General features: G+C 47.7%; 2 protein-coding genes across 2 annotated transcripts; both read left to right on the top strand.

Annotated features, from left to right (window-relative positions):
- Positions 1-1067: 1067 nt before the first annotated feature.
- On the top strand, positions 1068-6264 carry KLK9 (kallikrein related peptidase 9). The gene is made up of 5 exons (XM_033129624.1): positions 1068-1192; positions 1360-1516; positions 3727-3992; positions 5166-5302; positions 5708-6264. The coding sequence occupies exons 1-5, from the start codon at positions 1081-1083 to the stop codon at positions 5858-5860; spliced, it is 825 nt and encodes a 274-aa protein (XP_032985515.1). The 5' UTR covers positions 1068-1080; the 3' UTR covers positions 5861-6264.
- A 1081-nt stretch (positions 6265-7345) lies between these two features.
- Positions 7346-12463, top strand: KLK8 (kallikrein related peptidase 8). Its single transcript, XM_033129635.1, has 6 exons — positions 7346-7544; positions 7729-7806; positions 8298-8457; positions 8673-8932; positions 10954-11087; positions 12296-12463. Exons 2-6 carry the CDS (start codon positions 7737-7739, stop codon positions 12449-12451), a joined length of 780 nt encoding a protein of 259 aa, XP_032985526.1. The 5' UTR covers positions 7346-7544; positions 7729-7736; the 3' UTR covers positions 12452-12463.
- The last annotated feature ends 8036 nt before the right edge of the window (positions 12464-20499 follow it).

The following is a 20499-nucleotide window of genomic DNA, read 5'->3' as shown; positions in this document are numbered from 1 at the left end:
GGCTTCCTGAAGGAGGGGGCATTTAGGTTGGGTCTTGAAGGATGAGTAGGAGTTCACCAGGAAAAGAAGGATCTTGAGAAAGACATTCACTCATTTAATTAACGTATTTGGAAACCTCCCATGAGCCCAGCCTGAACTGGGTGATTCTAGGGACATAGATGAGTCAGACCTGGGTTTGGTCCTTCCAGGGCTACCCACCTGATGAGGAAGGATGGGAGAGAGGCAGGGAGGATGGGGTGATGGAAAGGACAATGGAGGGGAGGAGATGGGTGAGAAAAAAACAAGAGCATGTTCTTAGGACTTAGCCAAGTTCTGGTAGTATTAAGAGAAAGGGAAAAGTGCTTAGTTCCAGGCAGGTTGGGCACCTGGGTCCTTGCAGTGTTGAGGATGTGAAGAAGGGATTAAGTTATGAGAAGAGTGGGTTAATCCAGTTGGGGCCATATTTCTCAAACACCTTTGTGGTCTCTGCCTCTCTCAGTCTGAATCTCTCTCTCTCTCTCTCTCTCTCTCTCTCTCTCCCCCCCCCCCCACCCCGCTCCCCATCTCTCTCTGTCTCTCCTCCGGGATTTTTCTGTGTGTCTATCTCCTTCTGTCTTTCATTTCTTTCCTTTTCCCCACCTCACTCCCATCCTGTCTGGCTGCGTGGCTTCCTCCCTCTGAGTCCTGGTTCTTTCTCCCACCTCTAGCCTGATTTCTGGGTGGTCCTCATGTACATTGGTCAGTCCCAGCTTACCACGGCTTCATTCCAGATAAACTTACTTCTACTTCTGGACCCCACCTTAGCAATCTGCCTCCTCTTCCTCTTCCTCCTCCAGGCCACAGACTATCCTGTATCCAGATCCTGCATCCAGAGGTCATGGGGAATGAGGGCTCCCCCTCTCTGGAGACCCCACATCCCAGCCCCTCTCCCCCATTCATTCAAGCCCATACCAGCAGGCAGCCAGCTCAATCTGACAGGGGGTCCCCCTGCACTGCCTCCCTTCTCAGTGCCTCCAGTCAAGCCTCAGGGCTTCTCCCTCCCCCTGTGACATTTCTCAACCTGGATTAATCACAGGGGTGGCCCCAGGGAGGAGGAAGGAGATGGCATGGCTTACCATAAAGAAGCACAGATGCCAGAGCCAGGCTCCAGGACCCAGGCACCCAGAGGTCATGAAGCTGGGATTCATCTGTGGTCTTCTTTCTCTCCTGGCAGGTGAGGCTCCCGCCACCCATCCGTACCCCTCCATGGCCCCAGCCGCCCCTCCACATTGCCCTTCGCACCCCCAGACTTCTGCTCCTGCCCTCTAGGCATCTCAGCATCTCTCCCCAGCCCTCCCACCTTGCTCTTCATTGACCTCTCTGCCTCCCACCCGCCCCCAGGGAACAGCTGGGCAGACACCAGAGCCATCGGGGCTCAGGAATGCCAGCCCAACTCGCAGCCTTGGCAGGCCGGCCTCTTCTACCACACTCGCCTCTTCTGCGGAGCGTCCCTCATAAGTGACCGATGGCTGCTCACGGCTGCCCACTGCTACAAGCGGTGAGTGACCACTCTGGGGAGGGGACTGGGGTTAAGGAAAGGGGCAGGGGGCAATGGCCTCTGGTAGAGGAGGGAGGGAGATGTAAGCAGGAAGGACTGAGCCTCTATTTCAATAGTTTCTAAAAGTACAAAACTCTCAGAATTACAAAGAGTCGACTCTAAGATTCTAAGAATCTAAGGTTTGAAATTTACTTTCTTAGAATCCTAGACTCTAACCCAGAGAAATCTAGAATCACAGACTTCTAAAATCTTGGATCCAAAAGATTCTACATTAGCCTCAGAGAATTCTGGAATCCATAGATTCAGAAACTACTAGAATCTTAGAAGTCCAGAGCAGCACTGTCCGATGGAACTATAACCTCAGCCACATATGTAAGTTTGACTATTCCAGTAAACATGTTAAAAAAGTAAAAACAAAGAAATGAGAACATTTTGTTTTAATAATAGATTTAATTTGATATACTTACAATAATATTATTTCAACATGTAATCAATGTTTAAATACCTATGAATAACATAGTTTACTCTCTTTTGTGTAAGCCTTTGAAATCGGACATGTATTTTACACATAGGACACACTTCAGTTTGGACTAGTCCCATTTCAAGTGCTTACTAGTTGGACAGGACCGCACTGTACTAGAGTCTTGGATTCAGAGTATTCTGGCTATAGGTTCATTGAATATACATACTCACAGTCCTGGAATCTTTGATTCACAGTATCCTAGAATACTGTGTTTTCAGAATTCTAGAATCTGGAACCAAGGAAATTCTAGAAGCTTATATTCATAAATGTCTAGAATCTGGTGGATTTAATACCCAGAATGTTGTTGTTCCAGATTCTTAAAATCCCCAAATGTTTAATTCGGAGAATTGTAGTGCCTCAAACTATTTGAATCCTAGATTCTTCAATTTTCAAAATCATAGATTTATAGAATTCTAGAACAGTGGCATTCTACACTTCCTTTCCCAGAGTATTAGAATTCTAGGCTCTTTAAGTCCTAGATTTAATTCAGATAATTTTAAAATCCTAGAATTTTTGATCCAGAGAAATCTAGAACATTAAAATCTTGGATTCATAACATTCTAGAACTCGAGTCTCATAGAATCCTAGAATCGTGGATTCCTAGGGTATTAGAATTCTAGAGTACCAGAATCTTAGATTCTGAACATTCTAATAGAATCCTAGAATCTATCTGATGCAGAAATCCTTTCTCCATATGTCTGGAAAGGGGCTGTTCATCCTGTTTTGATACTCTTTCCAGGCATGAAGCTCAGGTGCTGGTACAGGATGCTATGTGGAAATTTCCCATCATGCATTGCTCCATGATGGGGCCTCTTTCTAGCTCAGGTCTTTATATCAGGCTAGGAGAACAGTGTTCAGATTTCATCCAAAGACAAAGAAGGAGAAAAGCAGAGATAGGGAAGTAGAAGAGATCCGGGGGCAGGGACGAGTTGGGGTTGGGGAGGCTGGTTTCCCAGACACAGAGCCAAGGCAGAGGTGACAGAGAGGCACAGAGATAGAATTAACACTTCATACTGCTCAAACCCTGAGTTCTCTGGTCCCTAATGCTAGAAATCAGAGGCTGGAGGTGGGGTGGGGGGGTGGACATGTAGACCCCCAAAGCGTCCCCAGCTGTCCAGGGCATGGACCTAGGGCAGAAAAACTGGACTAGAACTGCAGTGAGAGGGCTTGAGTTTAGAGCTCAGGAAGAAATGCGTTGACGGGTAAGGGATACGACAGACAGGAAAAACCTGAGGCCACAGATGACCCCCAACTTAGGGAATTTTCCATACCCCATCCCCCTCCATACATACACACTAGAACATACACAGAGCCACTCCCCACAGAAGCTACCAGACCTGTGAGAGCAGGAGGTGGGGCTGTTGTTGTGTTGTAGGTGGAGCCCCCCTACAGGGTTCCAGGGGACCCAGGTCACCACCAAGGCTCCAAGTGGGGCAAGTAGGAAGGTGGCTCACTTGGCATGGACTCAGGAAAGGGTGTGAGCTTTGGGGGGAGTGCTACAAAAGCAGAGGTGAAGAGATGGAGTGGGGAGCAGAGGCCCAGAGAGGGTGTGTGCCTTGCTTAAAATCACACAGCCCTCTTGGGTCATACATAGATAATGGGGGCCAAGAGAGGATAAATGAGTCGTGGAGAGTCACACAGTACGCTGGTGGACATTCAGCTTGACCTATGAGGCATGTCCCAGCAGGTACCTGTGGGTCCGCCTTGGGGAACATCACCTCTGGAAATGGGAAGGTCCAGAGCAGCTTATCCGGGTCACGGACTTCTTCCCCCACCCTGGGTTCAACAAAGACCTCAGCGCCCAAGACCACAATGATGACATCATGCTGATCCGTCTGCCCAGGCAGACATACCTGGGATCTGCTGTGCAGCCCCTCAACCTCAGCCAGACCTGCGTCTCCCCAGGCACCCAGTGCCTCATCTCTGGCTGGGGGGCCGTGTCCAGCCCCAAGGGTACAGCCTTGCCCATGACACACTCCCTAAGTCTCATGCAGAGGATCTAAATCCTCCCTCTGTCTCTGTCTCTGCCTTTTCATCTCTGTCCTCTATCTGTCTATCTATCTATCCACCCACCCACATATTCCATCAAATCTAAGATGTTATATATTGTAAGATGCATCATTATTTCACAACCCACTATGAATGGGAGCAAAAGAAGGTCTCATTGATACTGGTGTGGCACCATTTACTGGAAGACACATTCTGATTTCAGGGATGTTTACATGTTAAAATATATGCATCTTAAAATCGAAATAAGGCCCTGGTCTCTCAGAGTCACAAATCAACAACCAAGTTTGGCTTCCCACATTAGTACTGCTTTTCAAAATCTCTTGGGGGAAAAAAAGTGTGTATTTGTTGCCGCCAGCATCTAAAACCTGGGAGTTTTTACATACAAGTCAAGTTTCTGGATTTGCTTGAAAAACTCCAAGAAGTGACAACGCTGGGCCCACATTACCAAAATAGCCACCATTGTTGGATGGAGGCAGTGGAAGTCACCCTCTGCAGACAAGACCCGTAGGGTTCATCCCACTGGCTGTGATCCCCCTGCACAGTCCCCTCCTCCCACGTCTATTTACCATCAGGCTCCTGGATGCATCTGAGTTTGAATCCGTACATTATATACCTGGATATATGTATATCTGTATCCATAGCTATCTCTATATGTTGTATCTCCTTTTAGCTTTACCTAGTATCTCTAAATCTTTATTTCTGTCTCTATCAATAACCATCTCCCTATAAATTAGTCTCCTTTCCTTTACCCAGCTGCCTTCTCACTGTATATCACAGGGCCTGTTTCTCCCTATTTCTTCATGGCCTCCTCTGAGAATCTCTTTCCCCTTAAGAGGTCTCTCTCTCTCTCTCCATGGTCTCATTTTTCTGTGTGAATTAAATATGTATCTCTTCTTGCCTCTTGGTTCTCTGCATCCTCTCTCTCTCCCCCTGCCCTCCTTCTCCATGTATATCTGTTTCTCTTTCACACTATGATTTTCTCTCTTTGTCACTATCTCGTTTCCATCTTGGGGAATCTTATGCTGTGGCTCCATGGATCCTCCTTAAGAAAGTGGGGGGTGCTGCTGAGTGTGATGGGGACAGCTGCTGATCCTCTATGACCTCCTTCCTCACCAGTGCAGTACCCACTCACGCTGCAGTGTGCCAACATCAGCATCCTGGATTCTAAACTCTGCCATCGGGCATATCCAGGCCACATCTCCAAAAAGATGCTCTGTGCCGGCTTGTGGGAAGGTGGCCGGGGCTCCTGCCAGGTGAGATCTACTCTGAGGAGGAGGAGGATGGGATTCTTGGGTCCTGGGAGAGAAGGGACTTGGAGTCCCAGACTTCCTGAATCAAAGCAAGGAGGGAGCTGGGTCAGCTGGGTCCTGGGGGGCGATGGGGCGAGGTCCAGGACTGCTGGATCTAAGGAAGGATGGGACTAGGAGTCCGACTCTAAGTCCTGGGGGAAGAGAGTGCTGGCGCCCAGAATTCTAGGTCCAGGGGCGAGGTGGAGACTATGAGATTTTACTCCTGGGTCTGAGGGAGGAGGGACTGGAGAGCTGGACTCCAGTGTTGGGGGAATTAGAAACTAGGGGTCCCTGGGAGGGAGGACGTGCTCTGTGTAATGTCATGAATAGTCCAGCCTAATAGTTTCTCTGTTTTCCTCCCACACACAGGGTGACTCTGGAGGCCCCCTGGTTTGCCACGGGACCCTGGCGGGTGTGGTGTCTGGGGGAGCAGAACCCTGCTCCAGACCTCAGCGCCCCGCTGTCTATACTAGCGTATGCCACTACGTGGACTGGATCAGGAAGACCATGGAGGACAACTGAGCCCTCGTGCCTTGGAGCCCTCTGCCTTGGACGACCAAGGAGGAGGGTGGGCACAGGGCAGGGGGGAACTGCAGGGCTCCAGCCTCAATGGTCTCCAGCCTTGACCTCAGGTGTCCTGGAGAAGCCTTCTGGATTTTAGGCTCCACCCCCTTCGGAATGGAGCAGGGAGGCACCTCCACCCAAGTAGCCAGGTCTCTATGACGTCACCAAGAACTGTTACCACCTCAAGTGGAACATCATCACCTGGTGGCTCGGCCCTAGGTGGGAACTTTGGCCAATGAGACTTCCCCTGTGGACTCCGCCCTGTGTGGCCCCGCCCCCGTGACGTCGGGGGCGCGATGGCTTCTCCCACTGGAATGCGGGCAGGGTCTGGCTCCGCCCCTCACGGCGGAGCCAGGGTTTGAAACCTGGCGGTACCTGTCTGGGAGAAATTGAGGGGAGGGTCTCGCTTTCTTCAGATCCAATGGATGATTTTACAATAAATGAGCGGAGCTGTGCCTTCTGCCTGCTTTATGGGATGGAGGAAGGGCAACAGGTGGGTCGTGGAAGGTAGAGAACCGCCACAGCGTTACCATTTCCCTTGAGCCCTTAGTCTGTCTTGCCTGAAGTCTGTCTCTATCAGCCCTATTGCATCAAGCATACTGGATTCTGCTCGGGCTGGTCCTGTCGCCCCCAGGAAAAGGGGAAACCAGGTCACGGTGCCTCCCAAACCTGCCTTCCCAGATCCCAAATCTCTCAAAGGAGAGATGACCGGACCGATCCGCCCTCAGATGTCGGAACCAAGAACACTGGTCTTTCTTCCATTCGGGGTTACTTGTAGCAGCCCCCTCCACCGTCAGACCCAGGAGTCTAGGATCCCAGCTTCCTCCTCTTCTTAACCCAGGAGTCCAGGCCCCCAGCCCTCCTCCACCAGACCCAGAAGTCCAGGCCTAGAGTCCTCCTCTCAGACCCAGGAGTCCAGGCCTAGAGTCTTCCTCTCAGACCCAGGAGCCCAGGCCCCCAGCCTCCTCCCTCAGACCCAGGAGTCCAGGGCCCCAGCCCCTCCTCCACCAGACCCAGGAGTCCTGCCCCCCAGCCCCTCCTCCCTCAGACCCAGGAGCCCAGGCCCCCAGCCTCCTCCCTCAGACCCAGAAGTCCAGGCCCCCAACCCCCTCCTTCCTCAGACGCAGGAGCCCAGGCCCCCAACCCCCTCCTTCCTCAGACCCAGAAGTCCTGGATCCCAGGTCCTGCCTCCCCCAGACCCAGATGTCTGGGCCCCCAGTCCTTTCTATTTCAGACCCAGGAATCACAGCAGTGAGTTCCTCTCCCTGGCCTCGGGGAGCATGCGATTCCAGCCCCTCCTTCCTAAGATTTTCCTTTCAGGCCCTAAGCCCCTCCTCACTCAGATAATAGGATGCTCTGACAGCTCCAGAGCAGGAGGAGGCGGAACAGGAGGCGGGGATTCCTAGTTAAAAGGTTCCAGAATCCTGTACCAGGCAGAAAGCTCAAGTACTGGGGCCTCTTCCTCCGGGTCCCAATCAGTCAGTGACCCCGCCCCCGGACTCTGGCCTCGGGGCCCCTCCTACTTCGGGCCCAGGACTCCAACCTCAGATCCCTTCCTCCTTCAAGACCAGGGAATCTGAGCTTCCTCTGCCTTAAAACTCAGGAGGTGTCTGGGACCCTTAATTCCCTCCTCGCTGGGAACGTAAGAATCCAGCCCCCACAGCGCCCTCTATCTTCAGACCCAAGAATCTAGGTCCCAGCCCCTTCCTCCTGCAGGACCCTGAAGAACAGCTCAGATGCTCTGCTCCCTCCCCAATCTCAAGATCCCACTAGAATTTTGGGTTCCTCCCTCCTCATCTCTCAGCCCTGCGCTCTCCCTCCCCCAGACTCCACCATGGGACGCCCACCACCTGCCACAGTGTGGACCTGGATGTTCCTGCTCTTGCTGTTGAAAGCCTGCACAGGTGAGGAGGTGTTATATGTGAGCCTATGGGCATGCTATAGTGGGTATGTGGGTGCCTGTGGTGGGGTATGGGGGGGTGTGAGTATGGGATTGCTTGTGGGGGGCTTCTGTGGGCTTGCTTTCCTGAGGGCGGTGGAGGCATCGCACTCCAGGCAGCAGGGAGGAGTGTCGAGTTTGCATGAGCGCACCAAGTCTGTGGGGCTGCTCGCTGAGGAACGCAGGTACACACAGGAGCGTTAGGGGCGTGTGAATGCAAGTGGGAGCATGTGCAAGCATGTTCGGGTGTGTGACTCTGTGTGATGATTCATGGGCTTCAGTGAGTGTCGAGTATATCCGTGTGGTGGCAAGTACAAGCCAGAGGCCCCACATGTGAGGGTGTGTGGCAGGTGGAGAACGTGGGGTGTGTCCTTTGAACCCACAGTGGTTTTCCTGCCACCCTCCCTCCCACACTGCCCCAGGAGTGGCAATCCAACCCTCTCCCTTCGGCTGCAGGACACTGGAGAGCACAGAAGCCCAAGGTGCTAGGGGGCCAAGAGTGCAAGGCCCATTCACAGCCTTGGCAGACGGCCTTGTTCCAGGGCGTCCAGCTGCTATGTGGGGGTGTCCTCATAGATGACAGCTGGGTCCTCACAGCAGCCCACTGTAAAAAACCGTGAGTGGATGCCTGGGGCAGAGATGGGCTGGGCCTGGAGAAAAAGAAGGTTGGGGACAGGGCCTCTGTGAGAGGAAGTCTGAGAGAAGATGGACTGAGGGGCCTGGCCTCCTGGGTCTGAGAGAGGAGGGGGCTGGGGGCCTGGACCCTGGGATATGAAAGGGCTGGGGTTTCTGACTCCCGCCTGGGTCCAAAACTACCCCCCATCATTTCAGGAATTACACAGTACGCCTGGGAGATCACAGCCTGCAGAAAAATGAAGGGACAGAGCAAGAAAAGGCTGTGGGTCAGTCCATCCCACACCCCTGCTACAACAGCAACGGCAATGACAACAACCATGATCTGATGCTCATTCAGCTACGTGACCCTGCGTCCCTAGGGTCCCACGTGAAGCCCATCAACCTGACAGAGCACTGCCCTCAAGTTGGCCAGAAGTGCACCATCTCGGGGTGGGGCACTGTTACCAGTCCCCAAGGTACTGAGAGTGAGAGGAGGAGCTGGTTGGCCTGGTGGACCTCAAGCCATTGGCAAAGCTTTACCCCTAGAAGGAGATAAAGAAGGGAAAGTGACTGTGAGGTTGAGATTCACAAGTGGCCCACGTGAGACACCTTGAAGGCCAGAGTATTAACATAGAAGTGGTGGAGAAAGAAAGCAAACTAACACCTTGTTAAGGAGGGCTCAAAAATATGGAGCGGTGAATGAATGGATAAATGAATGCATCCCTCCTTGACGGTGGAGAATACCATATTATGAGACCTTTTGTTGTACAGGATTTTGTGTCATCTCATTAGCAGACTTGAGATACACAGGATCCATAGTGGTCCGAGAAAACAGACTTTTTTTTTTTTTTAATTGGGGTGACAATTGTTAGTAAAATTACATAGATTTCAGGTGTACAATTCTGTATTACATCATCTATAAATCCCATTATGTGTTCACCACCCAGAGTCAGTTCTCCTTCCATCACCATATATTTGATCCCCTTTACCCTCATCTCCTACCCCCCCACCCCCCTTACCCTCTGGTAACCACTAAACTATTGTCTGTGTCTATGAAAAACAGACTTCTAAGCACCTTCTTCCTCTTGAACTCAAGGTTCCTGACGCCAGTCCCCTTCTCCCTCAAGCCCATGAGTCTAGGCCCTTCTTTCTCTAGGACCCAAGTCTAGGTCACCAGCTCACTCCTCATTCTGGACTGAAAACTCTGGACCTCCATTAAGCTCCTCCTTTTGGGACACTGGAGTCTAGGTAGGCCCTCACCCTGTTTCACAGTGAAGAAATTGGGGCTCAGCTCAGAGAGGCCATGTGATTCACCAGGAAGCAACAAAGCCAGGACTCAAGTCCCTGCCCGTCTGACTCTCACTTCTAGGGAGACAGTGGGATGACGTGGAAACCCACCTGCTCATGGATCAGGCAGATCCATGCAAACCATGGCTCTGTCCCCTTTCTCTGGGCAAGTCCTTTCCCATCTCTCAGCCTCTCTTTCCCCATCTGCAAAATGGGGATAACTAACCAATAGATTTTAAAGCTCCATAAGGGCTCAACTCATACCGTGTTTCCCCAAAAGTAAGACCTGGCCGAACCATCAGCTCTAATGCGTCTTTTGGAACAAAAATCAATATAAGACCTAGTATTATATTATATTATATTATATTATATTATATTATATTATAGACCCGGTCTTATTATAGTAAAATAAGACTGGGTCTTATATTAATTTTTGCTCCAAAAGACGCATTAGAGCTGATGGTCCACCTAGGTCTTATTTTCGGGGAAACACAGTATCTGTTTTCTTCACTGTGTGTTTCTAGTGCTCAGGATGGTGCTTAATAAATATTTGTTGAATGTTTACATGGATGAGTGGACGATGGAATGAATGAATGTACCCCTCCTTCCAAAAGCTGTTGTGAAGATTAAATGAGATGTGAGCACAGAGCTTCTGGCACAAAGGAGTGCTGTACTGTATGAGTCTCTATCCTTATGGAGTCGCATTCCAAGTGGGGGAAATAGACAATGAACAAATATATATAAAATGAAATATGAAGAAAAGTGCTATAATGAAATATGGAGAATACGAGGATAGGGAGTGATAGAGGGGGGGTGTTTTATTAGAATGGTCAGGGAAGACTTCTAGGAGGAGGTGACATTTGGAAGAAGTAGGATTTAGCTGAGATTGAGAACCTGGTGGTCTGGGAAGATTGGGGAGAGACGGTCACGGTTGTCACAAGCTGGTACCTCCAAGTCTTCCAGTCCCCTGATCCTTATTTTGAAAATAACTCAGAGCAAGAAACAAAAGGTAGGGTCCAATGTTCCCACTACAACTGGAGAAAAGGAAAAGCAGGTGCCATGTCTTTGTTTAATGTGGTGAGAAGTGAGGTGCCCTGTAAAATGTGTCAGAAAACTCAGCTATGGATGCACAGAAGGGAGGTGAGGTCCAGACAGGGATTAAGGAAAAGGTTTGCTCTCTCTGGGAACTAAAAGCTGCTGCCTTCCTCAGAGAATTTTCCGGATACTCTCAACTGTGCAGAAGTAGAAATATTTCCCCAGAAGGTGTGTGAGGATGCCTACCCTCAGAAAGTCTCAGAGGGTATGATCTGTGCAGGCGACAGCAATGGGGCTGACTCATGCCAGGTGAGTGACTTCTGAAGTAACCAATCTGAAACCTCTTTCTTTCCTCCTCTTTTACCCCATGTAGAAACTGGAGGCTTAGCAACGGGGTGACCCCAAAGGGTTAGCACCCAGAGAGGTCACCCCTGTCTCTACAGAGGGAGAAGATTCAGTGAAAGCCACACTCTCCCTGCAGGTCGTCACACAGCACAGGGATCAGGAGCATTGAATTGTCACTGTCATTTTCCTGGGAACCCTTGCCTGCAGGATGTGGTTCAGGGAGGGGAAGAAGCTAAAAGGGGTGAGAGAAGATGTCCATGAAGGAGAGAGTCTGAGGCTAGAGGGTATGCAACCTCCCTGCTTCCTTTCTCAGTGTTAGCCCCTGACATTTGTGCTGACTCTGCCACTGACCAGGTAATCAGCCACTTTTGCTTGGTCCCTGACTGGGTTCCCTAACACAGCTGCCTTCTCCTCCGATTGGTTCCTTGGGGAGCAATGCTGTCTTCCCAAGTGGCCAGGGAATGGCACCACTGACTTCAGTGCTTCCTCAGTGACTCCGCATCCTCAAAATGACAACTCTTGAGATTTGGCACAGATACAACACTCTCTTTCGCATTGGCTGCCACTCCAGTCCTCAGGACTCTCCCTGACTTTCTCCCCTTCATGGAAGCCCCAACCACCTCAGGAACTATTGGTCCCTGAAGACAGTGCTCCAACACTTTCTGCCCCATTGGCCAGGAATGTAGTCATTTCCATCGGTGGTCCTGCCATGAGATCCGAAATCCAGTCTCTCTGGATGGTTCAGAGATATTGGTCTCTTCCCACAGAGCCATTGTTGTGTGTGTGTGTGTGTGTGTGTGTGTGTGTGTCCACAAGGACCCTGCTCCTTTCTCCTGTTTGGTAACTGGATTCAATGATCTCTTCCGGGAGGCCATGAAGGAAGAGACACCAGCTCAGTCCCCCCACCCCCACTCCCGTCTTCTCTCTGGATTGGACCCTTGAGGGCATTCTCTTCTCTCATTTGTTGGGATTTCCCTCAGACATTCTGCCTGTGTCCCCGTGCATGGAAGGCCTCACACCTCTCTCAAGCTCTCTAGCCAATTGTTGGTCCCAGGGGACAATGATTTTATTCCCAGTGGCTGGAGTCCACCAATCATGGTAGAGAACTGGTACTAAATGCTGGGTACAGGAGGGCATCTTAGGTGAAACTCATCTCCTACTCCCCTCTCTAGGGCGATTCTGGAGGCCCCCTGGTGTGTGGTGGCGTTCTCCAGGGTATCACATCCTGGGGATCGGAACCCTGTGGGCAGCCCCAGAGACCTGGCATCTACACCAACCTCTGCCGCTACCTGGACTGGATTAAGAAGACGATAAGCAGCCAGAGCTGATTCTAGGATGAGATCTGGAGTCCCTCAATAAATTCATTCAAATGGCCTGGCTCCTTGCCTGTCTGTGCTTTGGCCCTGCTGGGAGCGGAGGAAGGACAGGGTCTGTTCCCTGGAGGGAGTCTTGACAGGAAACCTAGAGAGACCAGAATCCCCACGGCCACTCTGCCATCACCAAGGCATGAAGAGATCCCCTTTTTCCTGAAAGGACTTGGAGGAAGGGGAGGTTAATTTTAGGGCAGGGAAGACTTATAAGAGTTTTCTGATACCCAGTGAGCTGTCCTGTGAAAGACACACTCGAAAGGGTCTTTGTTTGCTTTTCCTGAGCAGCTAACGTGTTTTTAAGCAGTGAGGGGAGATTCGCCTCCCCCGCTGTTAAAATTGTGAGATATGCAGAGAAGGGTGCAGAAAATACATACACAGCTCAAATATGCACTCGTGCACACTTTTGACACCACCATCCTGGTGAAAAAGTAGAACATTGACAGCCCCCAAATGTCTCAGGGACAGTTCTGATTTTCTCAAGAGAAATGTCAGTCTTTCTCACAGTTTAGAGCCGTCAGGGATGACTGCTGTGGTAGAAAGAAGTGAAGGACGTCATTGCTGGTGTCCAAATTGAAGTGTGGACAAAAGGACATTCGGGGCAGTTTTCATTAGAGCAAAGGCTTAATGTAAGTTGTCTTGGGAAAGACGTGTGTGGAGTGGGTAGTTTTTATACGGATATAAACAAATTGCAACAGGACAGGCACCGGCTCCCCTCTATGTCTATTTCACGTCTCTTCCAGGATGCCATGGCTTTCTTGCCACCAACCAGCTAACTCATCTGTTTGACTCTGTAACTCCTTCCTCTACTCTACCTTCTGCATTTTCAGAGTGTCAACTCCCTCATGCCCTCCTCCACCTCTCTACTTCACAACCTTTGAATTTCACCTTCAGGGACTACCACCAACTGCTCCACTCTCCCAGGGTTTCTCAGATTTAGATTCTCATGAAGGAAAATTCAATTGGTCCAGATCAACTTTTCTCCTTCAGCCACATCAAAGGTCACTAAATGGTTTGACTACATTCTGGTCACGTGACCAGAATCCAATCAGCGGCTATTTGGAGTCATGTGATATGACCTATAGCCACCCAGGGCTGTGGATGGGCGGTCCTCCATGAGGGGTGCAGATGTGTGAGATGCCTTGCATACCTCAGCCTCCCTGATCCTTCACGGAAGTCCCCCAATACCAGAAATCCTGAGGAAGTCTTTCATGCCTGACGCTAAACTCCTAGTGCCAGGGATGTGTTTCTGCTATCCAAGGGTCATCTCAATCTAAAGAATCATCACCTGATTTTTATGATGGAAAATGTATTATTCCATACAATAGAATAATTTGATGAACCTTCATACATTACCATCCAACTTAAGAATGAACAATGCAAAACCAGTTCTTGTTTCACTCATACTGCCACACACTTCCCTAACACTGGAATAATTTGAAGCAAAGCTTGGCCTTCATTTTCTTCTTAAATATTTCAGAACGTATTTCTGAAAAAGGAGTTGGAAAGCCAGGGCTGGTAGGCCAAATTTCAAGAGCTAAAAATAAATTATAGTATTTGTTTTGATGACAGAGAACATAAACTTAGAACCTTCACTAAGCAAAATATTACCCCCCAAAAAAAGTGATTCTTCTCATTAAAAGACCCCAACAATAAAATAAAATAAAATAAAAGACCTATATAATAAAACTTGTACTAAATAATTACTAATATATTTTGAGATATGTCACTTAAAAATGTATGGAAATTTATTTTCTCTTCTACATAGTGTCCTTGGTTTTGTCTCTTGATCCACAACCTTCAAATATTTACTATTTTGCCCTTATGGAAAAAGTTTGGCAACCCCTTCTCTAAAATAACGATGATTTTTAAACATAACCAGTTTATATTATCACACCACACAGAGTTAATAATTCCTTCAGATCAGCCAATATCCAGGTGATATTTAAATGTCCCTAATGACAGATAAACCAGACAGGACTTAAAGATTGATTTCTTAAGGAGGTGGGTGGCTGAGGTCAAGGAGGAAAAGGAACTGGTCCAAAGTCTATCAGGAATTAAAGAACAGAATTGTGGACTGTGCAGGCTGGCGGCGCATCAGAGCACCAGGCAGGGACAAAAGCTGCAACGACCTCCGTAGACAAGGAGCTTATTTCGGCCTTAGTCAGGGAGCTTTTGGATACCAAGTGTCAGAGCCCCAATTCAAACTGGCTTAAGAATAAGAGGATATTGGTTCACTTAGGTGGCTAAGAAAGCTGTGGGAATCGCTGCGAGGTCAGAGGAAGAGACGTGGGTGCCAGAGTTTCAAGTTCTTGAAATGGTGGCTTAAGCCACTCAGCTCTCTTTCTGTCTGTCTGGGACTTTCTTTCTCTGTCGTTCTGACCGCCTCTCCCTGTCTCTGTTTCTCTCTCCCACATGTGTGACCTGTTTCCCATATCTTGTCTCTTTCCTTCTCCTGTGGATCTCGTTCGAGCCTGTGTACACATGGAGGCAACATAGCAGCTACAGACAGACCCAAGTAAGCAAACCAAACAGAAACAAAGACCTCTTTTCTCCTGGCGTCTTATAGCAGCCCCAGGGAAGAACTCTGATTGGTCCAGCTTGACCACAGCCCACCCCTTGGATCATCAGTATTTCTAGGAAGGAAGCAGTGCTCTTGTTGGATTAGCCTGGGTCATGCGTCCGTCCCAGTGGGTTGGAGGTGTGGACAAGTATGTTTGCCAGTTTCACCAGAACGCTATGAGGGGACAGCTTCCCAAAAGACGTGGGAAGCTGCTCTTGAAGGAGGGGTAAGTGAATCCAGGAAGTCAGAAACAATTGGCCTTCAGAACCCAAGGGGCTGAATGAGGAAGTTGCAGGACCACAGTGTCCAGGATCCCCCAGGGCAAGGCACAGCTGGCATGACAGTGCTCAGGTGAGATAATGAACAAGAGGAGTCATCAGGCAAAGGTTCAGGACATACTCGTAGCCCTGAAGGTGAGGGAGGCATGAGGCGGTGTGTTGGGGTGGGATTTAGGAACAGGCGCTGGGACCAAACCCAAGGGCACCTGAGGGCTGGGCTCCAGGGCTCTCGCCAACGTGGAGGCATGCGTCGTTAATGGACCCATGAGGCTCTGAATCTGTTTTCCACCATAGGAGACTCCGAGGGTTTGTCAGGGTGTCCCAGGGAAATTTCCTTCTCAGAGTATGGGTTTGTGCAATGGGGATACCACGAGAAGCCCCAGCTTTCGAATTCTGCCCCTCTGACTCCTGAGCCGAATGACTCTGTTCAAGTTACCTAACCTCCTACAATCCTCCCTTTTCTCATCTGTGGAAACAGGGAGCACAATCCTCGCGTGGACCTGTGCAGGAATAGCGACCAGGTCTGAGAAGTGCCCGACATGTCACACAGTAGGTACGACGAGAACTAGGACCTTCCTCATTCCCTGGGTGGTGGGGTAAGGCAGCTAAGATGGATTCAGTGCCTACAGCGCCCTGAATTCATTCCTCTTTCATCATTTGACTTCATCCTCCCATTCACCTTGAGAAGCAGGTTTGGTAATGTAGCTTGAATATATTTAGTCAATATATGGGATCGACGTTAGTATGTTGTTAGTTGGTCGACTTTGTTTTAGAATTTTGATGAAAGGAATAGTCACAGTTACATGGAGAGCTGATGAAGGGATTGGGGAGAAAAGTTGGACATGGAAATGAGGAAGGGATGGCAGGTAAACTTGGGTTGGGAATGAGGAGAGGGCTGGGGTCAGAGTGTTAGGATTGATGTCAGCTGTGACTTGGGGATGGGTTCGTGGGTAGGAGGATGTCAATGTGAAATTCCTGGAAAATGACAGGGATGGGGACTAACGTCTGATTGTGAGTTGGGTCAGATTTGAGACTGAGGCTATGGTGACATCTAGTGTTTGGGTCAAGGATGAGTTTGCCTTCTAGTTAGAGGTTCAGGGTTCAAGTCAAGAGACTGGACGAAGGCTGAGTGAAGTGTAAGTTGTAGCTTGAGTTGATATTTGAAGTCAAGAGCTTGGTCCAGAAGTAGGTACCATGTTGAGGTAAATTGGAGATAATGAAAGATAAACCAATACTGAGGGTTAGGATTATGTAAAACTTCAGGTTTCAGGTTAATACTTGGGCTTGTGTTGCAGCATAGGGAATACAGTGAACAATATTGTAATAACTATGTACAGTGCCAAGTGGGTACTAGACTAATTGGGGTGATCACTTCGTAAATTATATACATGTCTAACCACTATGTTACACACCCGAAACTAATATAAAATAACATTAAATGTCAACTGTTACCAAAAGAGAAGAAAAGAAGACTGTGGTTGTGTTGAGATTGATGTTGAGAGTTGTGCCAAAATAAAGATTGGAGTTAGAATTATGCTGGAAATCAGGTACTGAAGTCTTTCTCATTCCCTCGTTAGCTCTTTATGATATCTGACCGTGCCTTCTCAATGAATGGTACCAAGTCCATCAACAAGAAACCTTGAAGTCCTACCACCTCCATGTCTTTCACCACAACCTCCATTCAATCTATTGCCATGACCTGTTGATTTTCTCTCCTAAATACATCTTGAATCCATCACCTTTTCCTCTTCCCAAAGGGCCTTATCCAAGTCACCATCATCTCTCATTTGGACAACACCCACGGCCTCCTCATGTCTCCACATATCCTTCAAATCCAAACTGATATTTTGAAAATGCAAATCTTGTTATTTCACTCCCCTGACTAATGTCCAAGTGGTTCACCATCGTCCACAAGACAAAGTCAAACCCACCATGACCTGCAGGGTCCTTCATCGTTGTCTGGTTCCAGCCAGCCTCTCTTCCCTGAGTTCCACCTGTGTTCCCCTTCCATCTGAGGACCTTTGCACAGGCTGTTTCCTGTACATGATACCCTCTCCAGGCCCCTTCCATTTTCTTTTGGTTCATGCTTCCTGTTCTTTCCACTGTCAGCTTATTGTCACTTCCTGAGTCCAAACTCCCTGGAAGTGCTTTCATAACACTGCGCCTTTACTTCAGAGCACACATTGTAGTTGCAATTTTTCACTTGTTTATCAATGATTGATTATTTTTTTCTTTTACATTTGCCTATCAGTTTCTTGAAGAAAGGAACTCTGTCCAGGCTTGTTGTGTCCCTCTATATCCTCAGCACCGAGCCCAGCCTGGCATGTAGCTGGTGCTCAGTATGTATTTCTTAAGTATATAAAGGGTTGGTTCTGAGGGAGGATGTGGGAGGAGGGCTGGAGAAGGAGGTAGCACTGGGGGTAGGGTTGGGTGTGTTGGTTAATGTGGTTTCCAGATAGAGATTCAAATTAGGATTGGATTTGGATTCATGGTTTGGGATCAGATTTGGGATCTGACTTGAGATTTGGACTCAAGTTTGATGTCTTCATAAGGAAGATTTTGTCTGTGGGAAACAAAAAATCTCCAGACCAGAGAGGAAACCTGAAGATGTCACTAGATTAAGAAGGTCCATGGAGGGTTAATTCACCAGTTCAGCGACCTCATCAAGGACCCCAGTTACCTCCATCTCTCTGTTTGGCCATCTGCAGTGTTTTCACTTGGTCCACCAGCCACTTCCCTCCATGGTCCCAGGAGGGCTGCCCCACTTCCCGAATTTCCATCCAGAAATTGGAAGGGACACCACCTAACACACTAAAAGAGAATTTGTCTCGCTTTGGAAAAATCTCGCTTTGGATCATTTCCCAGAAGTGGTCCAGGGTTTTCCCCTCACTCTTCTCTGTCCCAGACTGCATCACATGTCCGTGTCTAAGCCAATCACTGGCAAACAACATACAGCTCTCATGCTTGGTGCTGTAAAGCTTATTTGTGGTCACCATGAAAATACAAGATTATGCAAACAAAACTGTGGTTCTGATAGAAAGGCAGAGGCAGTGAATGCTTGGGTAGGTAACAATGATTTCTATGATGCATCAAATTCTGGGACAAAGGTAGAATTGTGTTAGGGGTCAGCATGGAGGTAACATCGGGGCTCAGAGCTGAGGAATGAATCATATTTTGGAGTCTGATTTAGAAGTTGGGCCCGATCCCACATTTATGAATTTGCCATCAGGGAAAGATCAGACAATGGTTTTCCATCTTACTCAGAGTGAAAGCCAAAGTCCAACATTGGTCCTCAGGTCCCTGTGTCATTCAAGCCCTGTTATGTCTTTGACCTCCTTGCCCACTTGTCTCCCCTTTGCTCATTCAGCTCCAATCAAAAAGATTTTCCTGCTGGAGCATTCTAGGTCTACTCACCTGCCTGTTTACTCTGCCTGGAATTCACTGCCCCCAAATAGATACATGAATCCTTCCACCACCTCCTTCAAGATCTTGTTCAAATGTCATCTGCATATGAAGTCTTTCCAACCATCTTTCCTAATATTATAAGCCAGAGGTCCTTGAAGGTGGAGGGAATCAATAATTCCCCATCCCTCTTCCTTGGTCTTATTTTTATCCATAGCACTTACTGCCACCTAATAAATTATGTATTTTATGTACTTATTTTTCTTTTTAAAAAATGTTTTTAATTTATGTATAATGAGTATAAAATCTTATATTGTTTATATTAGTTTCAGATGTATAGTACAGTGATTCAAAATTTTTATACCTTACAATGTGATCACCTCACCAGGTCTAGTAACCACCATGCAAAGTTATCACAATATTATTGACCATATTCACCTTTCCTCATTCACGCATGCCCCCATCCTTTTGGTAGCCCTCCCTTTGTTCTCTGTTTTTATGAGTCTGTTTTTGTTTTGTTTCGTTTGTTTCAGATTCCACATACAAATGAAATCATATGGTATTTGTCTTTCTCTGCCTGACTTATTTCACTTAACATAATACCCTCTAGGTCCATCCATGTTGTAAATGGCATGATTTTATCTTTTTTCACCGCTGCATAATATTTCATTGTATATATGTACCACATCTTCTTTATCCATTTATCTATCAATGGACACCTAGGTTGCTTCCATATCTCGGCTACTGTAAACAATGCTGCAATGAACCTGAGGTGCATATGTCTTTTCGTTTAGTGTTTTCCTTTTCTTTGGGTAAATACCCAGAAGTGGAATTGCTGTGTTGTAACAAGAACCCAAAGTGACCCACACCAAGACATATTCTAATTAAAATGGTGAATGTTAAGGATAAAGAGTCATCTTAAAGAGGGCAAAAATGAAAAAAGAAGTCACATACAAAAGAAACCCCATAAGGCTATTGGCTGATTTCTCAGGAGAACTTCACAAGCCAGAAGGGTGTGGTAGGAGATATTTAAAGTGCTCAAAGAAAGCAATCTACAACACAGAATACTTTGTGCAACAAGGTTATCATTTAGAGCTGAACACGAAATAGTTTCCCAGACAAACAAAAACTAAAGGAGTTCACCACCAGTAAACTGGCCTTACAGGAAATGTTAACAGATCTTCTTTATGTAGAAAAGAAAAGGCCATAACCAGAAATAAGAAAATATAGGAAAGGAAAAAAAAATCTCACTCTAAAGGCAAATATACAATAATCACTGTGAATCAACCATTTAAAAAGTGAATAGGCAGGTCAAAGACAATAGTAGCAAAATTAACTATAACTACAAAAAGTAATGAGGAGATACACAAAACAAAAAGATATGAAACCTGACATCAAAAACATAAAAGAGTGGAGGGGGGAGTAAAAATGTAGTGCTTTTAGAATGCAATTAAACTAAATACCTAGATGGTAACCATAAACCAAAACCATACGAAAAATACCCAAAAAATGAAGACAAAGGAATCCAAACACAACATTATGTACTTATTTTTCTATTCAAAGTCTCCACCCACTAGAACAAGAGCCTCTGGAAAGGAATTTTTAATGTTTCATTGGTGTTGTGTCTCCAGTAGTCAGAGGAGCAAAGATGGATATACGAAGAAATTCATCTCATCATTATTATAATGAAAACTATCCAATTGTTCTTCAGTTTGAAACATGATTGTATGCAAACAATCTGTTAACATAAATCAGAATAAAGCTAT

This window comes from Rhinolophus ferrumequinum, chromosome 15 (genome assembly GCF_004115265.2).
Source record: "Rhinolophus ferrumequinum isolate MPI-CBG mRhiFer1 chromosome 15, mRhiFer1_v1.p, whole genome shotgun sequence".
NCBI lineage: Eukaryota > Metazoa > Chordata > Mammalia > Chiroptera > Rhinolophidae > Rhinolophus > Rhinolophus ferrumequinum.
The sequence above is the reverse complement of the archived record's forward strand: the minus strand, read 5'-3'. Positions and strand labels throughout refer to the sequence as shown.